The sequence below is a fragment of the Pagrus pagrus genome, assembly GCF_965226575.1.
Source record: "Pagrus pagrus genome assembly, chromosome: 9".
NCBI classification, from domain to species: Eukaryota; Metazoa; Chordata; class Actinopteri; order Spariformes; family Sparidae; genus Pagrus; species Pagrus pagrus.
The window spans coordinates 9,935,021-9,947,305 of record NC_140193.1 but is presented as its reverse complement, the minus strand read 5'-3'; the positions used below and the strand labels follow the sequence as shown (position 1 = coordinate 9,947,305).

At 38.7% G+C, this 12,285-nt stretch overlaps 2 protein-coding genes across 21 annotated transcripts in view; both read left to right on the top strand.

The window, feature by feature from the left end:
* Positions 1 to 3,366, top strand: part of stxbp5l (syntaxin binding protein 5L) — a 141,595-nt gene extending 138,229 nt beyond the window's left edge. For all 19 annotated transcript variants that reach the window (XM_084362016.1, XM_084362018.1, XM_084362015.1 and 16 more), the window contains one exon: positions 557 to 3,366. In XM_084362016.1, the coding sequence (XP_084218142.1) occupies positions 557 to 598 (42 nt within the window). In that variant the 3' untranslated portion in view covers positions 599 to 3,366. The remainder of the gene's footprint in view (positions 1 to 556) is intronic.
* A 968-nt stretch (positions 3,367 to 4,334) lies between these two features.
* On the top strand, positions 4,335 to 11,951 carry poglut2 (protein O-glucosyltransferase 2). Of its 2 annotated transcripts, none has more exons than XM_084361511.1 (10): positions 4,335 to 4,862; positions 6,425 to 6,630; positions 6,757 to 6,962; positions 7,731 to 7,808; positions 8,514 to 8,686; positions 9,400 to 9,637; positions 10,364 to 10,573; positions 10,679 to 10,768; positions 11,013 to 11,117; positions 11,794 to 11,951. In XM_084361511.1, the coding sequence occupies exons 1-10, from the start codon at positions 4,669 to 4,671 to the stop codon at positions 11,809 to 11,811; spliced, it is 1,518 nt and encodes a 505-aa protein (XP_084217637.1). In that variant the 5' UTR covers positions 4,335 to 4,668; the 3' UTR covers positions 11,812 to 11,951. The 2 variants fall into 2 exon arrangements, with proteins under 2 accessions (XP_084217637.1, XP_084217638.1); XM_084361512.1 differs by having other exon boundaries at positions 4,728 to 4,862; positions 6,425 to 6,550.
* The last annotated feature ends 334 nt before the right edge of the window (positions 11,952 to 12,285 follow it).

The window sequence follows — 12,285 nt, the reverse complement described above, 5'->3', positions numbered from 1 at the left end:
ATTAATAATGTGGCTACTAAAGAACAGATGCTCTGCTTTTTAAAATTTGATGTAAAGGAGCCTTCACCTCATATCCACAAGATAAGGTCAGTAAACACGATAAAATACAGACTCAGATTATCCCATGTGAATGCACCACAGGAGACACAGACGTCAGTATGTAATTTATAAATCACATGAGGTTTGTTTCCCCCTTCTGGCAGTTAGACTACTCCTCCACCATACTCCTATTTTCTGTGGCCTGCGGTTGCTCCCTCCTTCAGCTCTGGGAAACCAGAGACAGACTCTGCATTTGTTTTTTGTTCTTTTTAGCATTTAGACATTTGGTTTTAAGTTAAATAATAGTTATATACATTCAAATGAAATACCCCAGTAAAGGTATAGAAAGAAAAGAAAAAGCTACATCATTCTCATCCCAATTCCTTGATGTAATTTTCGCAAGAACATAGTAATGTTAAAAACTCTGGTGCCAGTTCCACATCATGTTATTTATTTACACTCATATGTTTCAAAATGCCAACTTTTCACAACTTGTTATTCAACGCTCTTTCTCCAGCTGATGTTAAAGTGCAAGGACAAGAAGTGGTACCAGTTCTAATAGCAGGACAGAGGGCGGAGGCTGCCCTTGGACTTCTGGGAACTTCACGCTGGGACAGGGACTTTCACTCTACAAATGAGGGCAATTAGAAGAGAGACTCAAGAGTGACATTGCCTTTTACGGCTTCTGGACTGGCTATATGTACGGCACTGTCACATTGTTGAAGGACGAGGACGAGCTCAGTCCTCGACTAGACATGTAGAGTTCAGGAGAGAAAGAGAGTGGCGGCTTTTGAAGGACTGAAGATGGAACTAGAAATATCCGACAAGTCTGTCTGTGTGTATTTGTGTGTATGTGTGTGTGCGCGTTTGAGTGTGTGTGGTTGGGTTTTCTGGACCTCACTGTGTAGATACTCAAAAGTTAAAGAATCCAACAAGAAATGCATGAAAACAAAATGGATGACTATTAAAAATATCCAACTGCCATACTAAAAAGCAGCATGCTACTTTAACAGGAGATACAAAAATAAAAAAAAGTTTTATTTAAAGATGTAAGCCAACAACAGAGACAATGAAATACTTTATATTTTTTGAAATATTGACAAAAAACTATATATAAAAAGGGAAATGTATACCTGCATTGCTATTAAGCCAAAACTTGTGTTACTTTCCCTTTTTTTCTATTTTTATTTTTTGTTTATTTACATTTTTTTTCTTAGTCTCAGCAAATTTTACTTGCCACGATATAGAAACACATAGTTAGCTTTCTCTTCACACGCTAAAACTATATTCTTACCAATTACTCTGGGCTGCACAGTGCAAACACAGATCAGTAGTATTTACACTTACCTCTGCACAGTCTAATCACACTGATTTAAGTTCACTTTTCGGCTGCTGCAACTTACAAAAGCATTATTAAACGATGACGAGGAGTATCTCACCCCCCAACGACAGTTGTCTGAAAAGAGAGAGCAGATTAGTGTGAGGCGTGTAGAAAGAGTTAATTCTGGACACAGTGTGTTTATATCTACAGTATGAACCTATATACTATTCATGTGCCATAAAAAACAAGGTGAGTGAATGCACTCGCTGTAAACTAACTAACAAAGAGCTAATATGTGGTAGTCATCATTTGTTTCCTGTTTGATCCGAACAGATGAGACATGTAGTTCTTGGAGTTGGCAATTGAGGGCATTTATCAAAGTCAAATAAGTCTGTTTTCTTTATGAAAAAATACACATAAGAGGGTGTTTTTTAATTTATTTGTTTACTCTTTTGGGGTTGTTGCTGGTTCACCATTTGAGTCTTTAGCTGCCTTTGTCAGAAGTTTAGTAAGCCATTAGGTTGTGTGTGCGTGTGTGTGAGAGAGAGAGAGAGAGAGAAAGAGCGCCACAAATGTTAAATAAGCGGACTCTTTCTCTACCAAAGCAATCAAAAATGAATGACACCCTCCCATTTCTTTACGCGTTTTCACCCAAGCGGCCCTCTGCTATGATCACCAACCATTCCTTGAAAGATTGTCACTGTCTTTGTGAGTACGAAGAGGAGAATCACACCCATTTAATCGCTATCAACGAAAGGTTAAGGAGAAGTAACAGTATTTTATTTTTTTCAGTGATGTTCAGATGTGAGTCAGTGAAGAAACTGTGTACATGTGTAAAACATTCGCAAACGATTTCAACTGAAGGCAAATAATGTTATCTTTTTTTCGTTCAATATTGTTCTTGATGACTATGATATCCTCTCGTCGCAGTCCTATATTTGATGGTGACGGCCTCTCAACTGAAGGCTCTTGTATGTTAAAAACAACAAAATGTTTCATGATACATGGTTGTGTATCATATTGTGATTGTGTTGTACATGTCAATGGGTAGCCACATGACGCAGGCAAACAGCATTAACTGAGGAGGATATTTTGTACTTGTGTATCTGTCTGTACTTTGAATCGATCTGAAAAACCAAACAGAGGATTATTGATGTCCATCTTGCACACATCGGGCCTTTATGCACACGAGCATCAACGCATATGAAGCATCACTCACACATAGAATATGCACAGCGACACATGCGCTCAAAACCTAAAAATAAAAAAGATACCAACAAAAATTTGCGAGTCATTTCTGCCTGCTTCCTGTCAGGCTGCTGAGGCATTACTTGGGCGTAAATTACCTTTAAACCCATTTGTTTTCACCAAACTCAACGCACCTGAAATCCTGAAGCAGTGATTTCAGGAATAACACATGATTTGATTCAATGAGCTGTCTTAAACATGTCAAAAAAACAAAACAAATTTCTCTCCTATCTCTGTACCGTCAATGAGATTTGTGTTCAGTGCAGTACTTTCAATAGCAGAGAAAACACACAAAAAAACAAAAACCAAAAGAAAATAAAAAAAAAGAAAATAAAAATCTGACTTCTACTGACAGGGTGTTTTGTTTGTATGTTTTTGGTTTGTATGTTTTTGGTTTTTATATTAACTGTACAGTTCAATCTTGGGAGAAAGGTGAAACAAAAAACGATAAAAGATAAAGACATTCTTGGGATATTTTTCTCTGTATATGTTGTACCTGTTACTGCTGGTACTGTATCTGGTATTCTGGCTCTGTCTAAATCACTGGAACTCTGTAGTTCTTCACACTGTAGTATCCTGAAAAAGCATTTCTCTGGTTTTCTCAATGATGGCAGCAAAGTTTGTCTTATTTAAATGGATTCTACCACTTTTTGTTCTTATTGATATTATACTAGTGTAATAGAAATTACTTGACAAAAAAGAACTGAAAATATGTTGATGCAAAAGCAAACTGAAATAAACATTGATTGATGTACACAGTTGAGACCTCTGTTTCACTGCATGGCCCCTGACCAGAATCAGCTGATGTGTTTTGCTTTGTATCAGGTACAACGTGGTGAAATACAGACGATCATCTCCACATCGGTGATTCTCTACTACCACTGACATCAAGCAGGCTCGAAAGTGCAGCATTATTATTATTATTATTATTTATTACAGTGTAACACCTGCTTTATCACTGGGGGAAGCATACTGTCAGGTAATCATCTCACATGAAAGATCAGGTTCTCAGAAATATTACCGTGAAAATCGATTGTCTCAACATTTCATCTATATCACAATTCTGTTTAAGATTATTTTGCATCCACCTAGATGTTTGAGAGCTAAAAGTACATAACTCAATTACTTTATGGTATTTTACTTGAGTCTTTCAATGCAGCTTTATACATCTGCTCCACTGTTCCAGAGGGAGATATTGTACTTTTTACTCAACTAGTACATTTATTTGACCGCTAAGATGAAGAGGTTTCACAAATTATTATTCAAGCCATTTCATTTTATGAATGTAATATTTTGCTAAAATAATAATTCAATTAATTATATACATTTCATCTGGGGAGAAGTTGGACTTGTTATGAATGAGTAAAATATCAATCTTTGTTAGAGTGACATCTTTTTCAAGCATTTCTGAAAGGTATTTCTGTAAGTCAAGCCAAAAAGTATGGAAAAATACTAAATGTACCAAAAGATTTACTAAAAGTAGTTTGGAAACAATCTGGAAAAACATCTTCACAATCACAAAAAGAGCATTAGCCACATTCACACTGATCCCATCCCATTCACTCAGCACCATCCATCTCCAGCGTGTACACAAGGTTTTAACTTCCGGATTTCTGTGCAATCAGGTCAGCAGAGTCGAATGCTTATCAGCCAATCACGCCCAGAGTCGGTGGAGTGGCGGCCAATCAGATCGCTGCATGCCGCCTTCTTATCCCGCCCCCTGCTCAGTCTGCAGACAGTTAAGTGATTTCAGGACGAGCTAACGGTAACTTCGTCTCACTGACGGTGTATTAAAATAATTAAACTTTACGCCTATGTTAGCCAGATGTTAGCTGCCAGCAATGCCACCGCTAGATGATGTTATTCGACATGGAAACGGGACGAAGTAACGTTTTATCTAACGTTACAGACTTCAATCCACTCTCCTCTTCTTTTTTTGTGTGTTTTTGACATTTTTAAACCAACAATGGCAGGTTTGGAAAGTGAACCACTGTTGCTAGAAAAGTAACTTTAGCTAACAGCTAACGTTAGCTGACAGTGCACCGGGACAGTTAGCTGTTATGTCTCCTCGGCTGTTTTCGTGGTCCACTCTGCTCCTCTGCCTGGATCTGTTCAGACATGAAGTCCCAGGAGCTCGGGCAGGAGCGGTACCCAGTGCTGCGAAAACTTTAGTATGGGGACCCGGTCTGGAGGCAAACATGGTCCTCCCTGCTCGGTTCTTCTACATACAGGCGGTGGACACTTCTGGAACAAAGTAAGTACAGTAGCACAGGCCTGCTAATCATCTTGGGTGTTGCTAATACCTTTTTTTTTTTTTTTCCAGTCGCAATAACCTGTAAAGTTTTATTGGCACGCAATGGTGCCTTCAAGTGCTCCACGTAACATCCTACTTTGGAGTTTGTAAACTTTGATGTAAATGAAAATAGTTTGTGTAACTTGTTTTATTTGTGCAAATAAGTACTTTGCTAGAGCCACAAGACAGTGTAAGCTAATTTAATAAAGATTATAATGATAAAACAGGGCTCCAGACTAACTCTGAACACATCATGTAAATGAGTGAAAACAGGAATAAAGGTGCAGATAAAGGGTTCATCTTCATTTAAATCACAGCACAGGTAACAAGAAATTGCAGCAACCTCGGTTTAAAAAGTAAAGTTACAAAGTGCTGATGTTTAAAGTGCCTGACAGCTTCGGGTGGACCGATCATCAGCCGATATTCAGTATTCTCCGATTGTCAGTATCTGTGATTTTTTCCCTCAGATTGCCGACAAAATAAACTAAACAAAAAATGTGCTACTTTGGTTCTGATGCAGCATCCTCTCACACAATGTCCCCTCCACATCAGTCTGCTGGGTAACACAATTAATAGCCAATAAAACTGAATAATCTGAATCTGCAAAGTAACTAGTAACTAAATTTATCAAATCAATGTGATGGAGAGGATTGCAGAATTGCAGACAGGTGAAAACTTAACCTCCCTCCAGTTTTCCAGACACTGGACAATGAGGTCTGCGTGACTACAAAGAAAGAGAAAATCTTTTCAACCACGTTGAAATTTTAATCTAGTCAATAGTAAGAGAGCAGACATGAAAGTTAGCTCCCCGGGGGAAAAAATGTTAGACAACCTCCAATGGCCCCTTTGTTCAAAAAGCTCCCATGGGTCCAATGAAGACGTCCCAGTTACTTACCGGGTGTCACTTTCCCACATGCTTTGGATCTCAAGATATCAGTTTCTCTCTTCCTTTCAGGCCGACAACAAAAAACGACATTATTGTTGTCTGCTGGCACACAAGAGAGACAATAACAGAGCGCTAATACCGAGAAGGCATGAAATTATATCAGTAACAACAACTTGTTATATGTAATTAAAGTGAAGTCACAAGGCATTAGGAAAATGATGTCATTTAAATTGTTTGTAAATTGCTTCTTTTCAAATCCAGTGTGCTGAAGTGTAACTCAATCCAACAAAATATTCCAACCAGAAAGAAATAGTTGGATTTTAGCATTTACGTGGTTATTAGGCGCTAGTATTATCCTACTGAACGGATTATCCAAGGTTTACACCTCTCAATTCAGATCGGGTCATGGTGGTTAATCTGATTGGGGTATTATTCCATTTATTTTGGGAATAATAAGTGTTATGATTAAATGCTTGTGCTTTTCAAGTAGTCATTTTACCTGATTTATATTTGGAAGCAAAAATACACACTTCAACCGTCAGATTAGCATCAGAATAAATGATTTCTTTTAGGTAGTCACATTTGAAAAAGTTTGGTTATGGAGACCTTTTAAAAAGAATAATTCTCCCTGTGACAGTTTGACGACGTCGCCTGGTGAGAAGACGTTTGAAGTGAAGATCGTGTCTCCAGTGGAGCAGTTCACCAGGATCTGGATCCAAGTCCTGGATCGTCAGGATGGCTCCTTCCTGGTCCGCTACAGAATGTACGCCACCTACACGGACATTCACATCCACATTCTGCTCAAGAACAAGCATGTTGCCAAGTCACCATTCATTCTCAAAGGTAGAACACGATCCAAGCTGCCTACACAATATGTTTAAGGATGAAAACTGTGGCTGTCTGGCTCCACTAATATGGCACATGTTTTAAATATGATATTCATTATGTTCCTGTGTTTTTCCTCTGCAGGCCCAGTCTATCATGAGGGCTGTGACTGTCCCCAGCCCAGTGGCTCTGTATGGGAGGCCCACATGCACTGTCCTCAGACCTTCCCCCAGATAGAAAGGGACCTGTCCCACTATGCCAGTGTCGACCCAGATCGCAACGCGCAGGAGATCCCACAGCGCTTCGGACAGAGACAAAGCCTCTGCCACTACACTGTTAAAGACAACAAGGTACCTCACATGTATGATACCAGAGACAACAACAATGGAAGAAATAAGCAATAAATCTCAAACAAACAGCCTGATGTAACAGAAAACCAACATTAAGTAGTACATTTCCAAAAAATCCCCGGATTCTCTTTCAAATATCATCATAACCAAAGGGTAGTCTGGTAATAAAGTGTAGTATTTCTTTAGGATGAGTAGTAATTAGGGCTGTGTAGTAAAGTAAAGTGGGCCAGGAGAGCCTGGAGCTATGTGACACACCTGTATGAACAGTCTGTCAACCAGGTGTTCAAGGGTACAATCTTCTCAAAATACCACTGTAGACGTCAATCCAGGTTCCTGTTTCTGTCTACATCCCTATTGTCACAGTGCTACATTACCTGGGAACATCCAGTAGTTTATCAGTTGTCGCTGATTTGCACTCACATTGTAATTTATACTTTGTTATGAGACAGATTGGCTGTCCACTAAAAAAAACACAGTTAACTAGCTGTAAAGTGTGAATTAACAATATTTCTGCTACTTGTCTTGTTATCTATATGTAACTGTGAAACAACTCATATGTAAGTATGACATTTCTTTGGAAACACTAGTCTGACAATCCACTTATTAGTTTTCCAGAAGCTTTCAACCTTATCACATGATCTTCATCAGCAAAGTCCAAAACTACGTAGTGCCCCTTTTAAAAATAAAAGTTAGTCCCTGAACTGATGAACCCTCCAGTGCTGTTTTATTATGATGATACATGATTTTATTCTCTTTATTCTTATTCAGGTCTACGTGAAAACCTTTGGCGAACATGTAGGTTTCAGAATCTTTATGGACTCCATCCTCCTGTCACTCACCAGAAAGGTACGCTCATCTTGGACTGAAACACTTCAACCATTTCACTCTTTAGGGATACGCTGATATATTGGCTAACCATCAGTAGTGTGCAGAGGCACATTCCTGAGCTGTTGCCTGGAGACATTCCTGCCTTGAATTTTTCAAAGGGATCAACTAATGTTTTTTTCAGAGCTGACATGGATACTAATTTCACACACATTTCTAAATAATTCATGTTATCAGCAATCAGGCACAAAAATGACTATGATACAGATAATTGGAAAAATGCTGAATATTGGCCCGAATAATCTTTCAGGCCAATAATTGGTCTATTCATTGTTTTAAAGGCAACAGAAGAACTGAAAAAATCTTATCTTTCATAATTTTATCTGATCTAATTTGTGCACTTTCAAAGAAAGTTTAATGAAGGGCTGACTGCCTTTAAAATAGTTAATTTCTTAGAATGCAGATTTTTTTTTTGCTCTGATTAAAATATAAAGGAATAAATAATAGTGAAGACAAAATAAATTACGATAAAAAATTTCGGCTATCGGCCAAATTGTTAACTAAAAATTAGAATTACACCATCTGTGCATACATTTTAGAAATGTTGATCTTTTTTTCACTTCTATGTTGCATTAATCATTTCATTTGAAGTTTATTTTGCTTTAAAATGATTCAAAGTCTTTAAAAATGCACAACATCTATAATGACCATGCCGCTTTCGTCCAGGTGCGGCTCCCTGATATAGAGTTTTTCGTTAACCTGGGTGACTGGCCGTTGGAGAAGAGGAAACCGTCTGAGAGGATTCATCCCATATTTTCCTGGTGTGGCTCAAACAACACCAGAGATATTGTCATGCCCACCTACGACCTGACTGAGTCTGTCCTTGAGACCATGGGAAGGTACGGCTGTGAATCTGAAACACAAACATGTTGTGCAATTTCTGATAAAGCTGAAAAATGTATTAATATTACTGAGTTTGAAAGAAATTAACAATATTATGTAGACACATTGCAGTTTTGCAGTACAAGGGTTTTATTTTTTTCCTCCGGGGGATAACGGTTGAGATAAGTCAGCTTGTGTCTACGGACACTGACACTGTCGCAGTGCACATAAAATAATGGATCCAAAATAAACCTGTGTCAGGATGCTCATTATTTCCTCAGTGTTGCTTCATGCATTTTTATGCCATGCAAGATGGCCAATTGGTGTTCGACAACAAGAAAGTTTTGCTGCTAGTATTTTATTTTACATCTAGATTGAGCCAGGAAAACAGCTCACCTCATCACACATACAATGACTTTTTGCCCTGCAGGAATTCTCGCCTTTTAATGAGTGATACTGGTTCACCAGGTGCAGAATAACATCTCTTCATGACAAAACTCTATTATAGCAACCGCAGCAATGACCTGGTAAAGTAGTGCAATGTATGATTTAAAGGCTCTAAAGACAAACCTGACAGCATGAAGTCATTCTTTATGTATATATACATGCACGACTGTGAGGCCCTAATTACTGTTTTAATATCTACATTTTCATTCTGCATACGAGTTCATAACTTTGACAGACGCTGAGATTAATAACTTGAGCAACATATTGTGTATTCAATCAACAGAGTAAGTCTGGACATGATGTCCGTGCAGGCAAACACAGGGCCAACGTGGCCTGAGAAGAACGCCACAGCCTTCTGGAGAGGCCGAGACAGTCGACAGGAGCGTCTGGAGCTGGTCAAGATGTCGAGGGCTCACCCCGACATGATCGATGCTGCTTTCACCAACTTCTTCTTCTTCAAACATGACGAGAGCCTCTACGGGCCGCTGGTCAAACATGTTTCTTTCTTTGACTTTTTCAAGGTGAGAGAGGCTGGTTTAAGATTTCATTCACACTTTAAATGTCTTGGATGCAAAAATGTTTGACTTTTAATAAAACTTTGAAACAAATGATACCAAGTAATGGAAAAGAGATGCTAGGACTGCAGGAGCCAGTGAGAACTAACACTGCAGCAGTTTGCAGATGAAGCTAATTGTTTTACAACCATAGGAAGAAATTTTCAGCAAACAAGCTGAGACAAGCTGAGTGAACTGAAATTGGTTAGTACAAAAGAGCAGAGAGCAGAAGTAAAATAGTGTCTGAAGGAATTGAATGCAATTAAACCACTTCACATGGAGTTCACTGCCTGTCCGGTGCTCTGAGAGAAGGACATTCTAGTGTAAGGAGAAACTTATGAAATACATTATATCCAACATACTGCTACTTTTATTAAACAGTACAAAGACTTATACCCTTATTACTTAAGAGGAGTCTCTGTATTGTTTGAGTCTGATGTAGACGCACATGGCACCAAAAAGTTAGTCTGTTAATAAAACTTGTTGCCTAAATCCTTGTGCTCCAAAATACTTCAGAATTTTCTCCTACATTAGTTGAACCAAACCAGTGCTCAAGGACCACTAGCATTATTTAGGTTGCCAAAAACACATCGTTAATGGGATGCCCGTGTTGCTTTGTGTCTGCTGTATGTTTAAAGGAAACTGCACAGAAGATGATTTTTCTCATTATTTCTCATCTTTGTCCGCCACCAGTACAAGTACCAAATAAACATCGACGGGACTGTGGCGGCGTATCGGCTGCCGTACCTCCTGGCAGGAGACAGCGTGGTCTTAAAGCAGGACTCGAGCTACTACGAGCACTTCTACAACGAGCTCCGGCCGTGGGAGCACTACATCCCGATCAGAGCGGACCTCGGAGACCTGCTGGAAAAGATCCAGTGGGCTCGTGAGCACGATGAAGAGGTGATGATTGTGGATAATTCTTAATTTATTGAATTTCTATAAATAACGAGTAAATAATCTCTTGTTTGTGTCGCTGTTGTCGCTGCGTTTCTTGCTGTCTTTCAGGTTAAGAAAATTGCACTGGCGGGTCAGCAGTATGCCCGCAACAATCTTATGGGAGACAGAATATTTTGTTACTACCACAAACTTTTCCAGGTAAAATTTCTGCAGTTAGAGAGAATATATGAATGAATATATTGACAAACAGAATGTATACCCGACATTATTATGAGAAAATAGGCCCCGCTCTCATCGTACAGTCATCCTTGGATCAAAGTATATTCCATTGGATCTGTTATGGCATTATTTATGTGACTGAGTAAAATTGCGTATTTGTTATCAGGATGTACTTCCCCTGCCTGTCATGATTCTCTCTGTGACTCTAATGTTGTTCTTGTAGGAGTATGCCAAACTCCAGGTCACAGAGCCCAAGGTTCGTACAGACATGGAGCTCGTAGAGCAACCTGCTGACGACCTGTTCCCGTGTTCCTGCCACAGGACGAGGGTAAGGGACGACACTGAGTTTGCCTTCCATCAGAGTGACTTTGTAGTGTTTCACCTCACCACAGCTGACAGGATTGGACCAGTAGCTTAGTCATTTTGACTTGTCATATTCAGTAAAACACAGGTGTGTTCTAGCAAGACAAATCTGTAGCAGGACAAACCATAATAACTTCTAACTGTGGTTATTACCTTGATGGCTTTAAGCTTTTTGTTGTCATTAATAATGATAATTGGGAAATTAAACTGATAATGACGTTTAAACGTTGGTAACGGCCTTCAGGCACGTTATACCACTCTACAGAGTGTGGTTCCCTCTGGTGGATGTAAAGTGCAACTGCACCTGATGAAATAAATACGAGTCGAACATAAAAATTGTACTAGTGTATTAAAAACCCTGCATAACCTGACAGGTGTTTTCAGTTCCTCTAGTCAGGTTGAAGGCAGGTGGAGCACCGTCACATCCTGAATGATGTTGGTGTAAAATGTGCAGTCCTAGTAGATGCAACAAAGTCATTCAGGGGTAGTTTGTATTCATCCACACAGTCCTGAGAAGAGGTCTAATGAGGCAATAGAAGTGAAAATGACTGTGTTGGTGTTCAGTGAACATGTGGGTCCATTTTTCCTTCTTGTGACACGACTCCTTCTGATCCTAACAAATCTTTTTCTTTGTTTTTCAGGCAAGAGATGAACTTTGACCTGCCATCCAGTTACAGTGCAATCTTTCATATCCGATATACTGCCAAATAATTTTTCAGAGTGTTGAATAATAATATTATGACAATGAAATTAATTTCACATTATCTCATTTTTAAAAATAAATATTTGTCTTTTTCTATGTTGAAAGCAGTTGTTCTTCTTTTCTACTTTTGTATTATCCACCCACACACATAACACAAAAACTCGCTGGAATTATCTTAAATAGTATTAATATTAGTATTACTTTTAAATTCAGCAATGTAATGATTGTTTAATATAAAATCTGAGTCACAGCTGCCGTTTTCCTGCATTGAGTAGGCTACTTTTACTTTAGCACCTGGGGTATATTTCTAGATTTTAATCACATACTTTTAATTAATGTGCAGCATTTTTACTTGTAAATTAGTAGTTTTACAGAGTGATATTAGTAGTTTTACTTGTATAAAAGATCTGAATACTTTTTGCACCACTGC

Excerpts from the sequence above, each read along its gene's own strand:
- poglut2 (XM_084361511.1), top strand. The coding sequence starts at position 4,669 with ATGTCTCCTCGGCTGTTTTCGTGGTCCACTCTGCTCCTCTGCCTGGAT. Across the intron at positions 8,687-9,399 it reads GTCCTTGAGACCATGGGAAG|AGTAAGTCTGGACATGATGT; the intron begins GTACGGCTGTGA and ends TTCAATCAACAG. Across the intron at positions 10,769-11,012 it reads ACTACCACAAACTTTTCCAG|GAGTATGCCAAACTCCAGGT; the intron begins GTAAAATTTCTG and ends TTGTTCTTGTAG.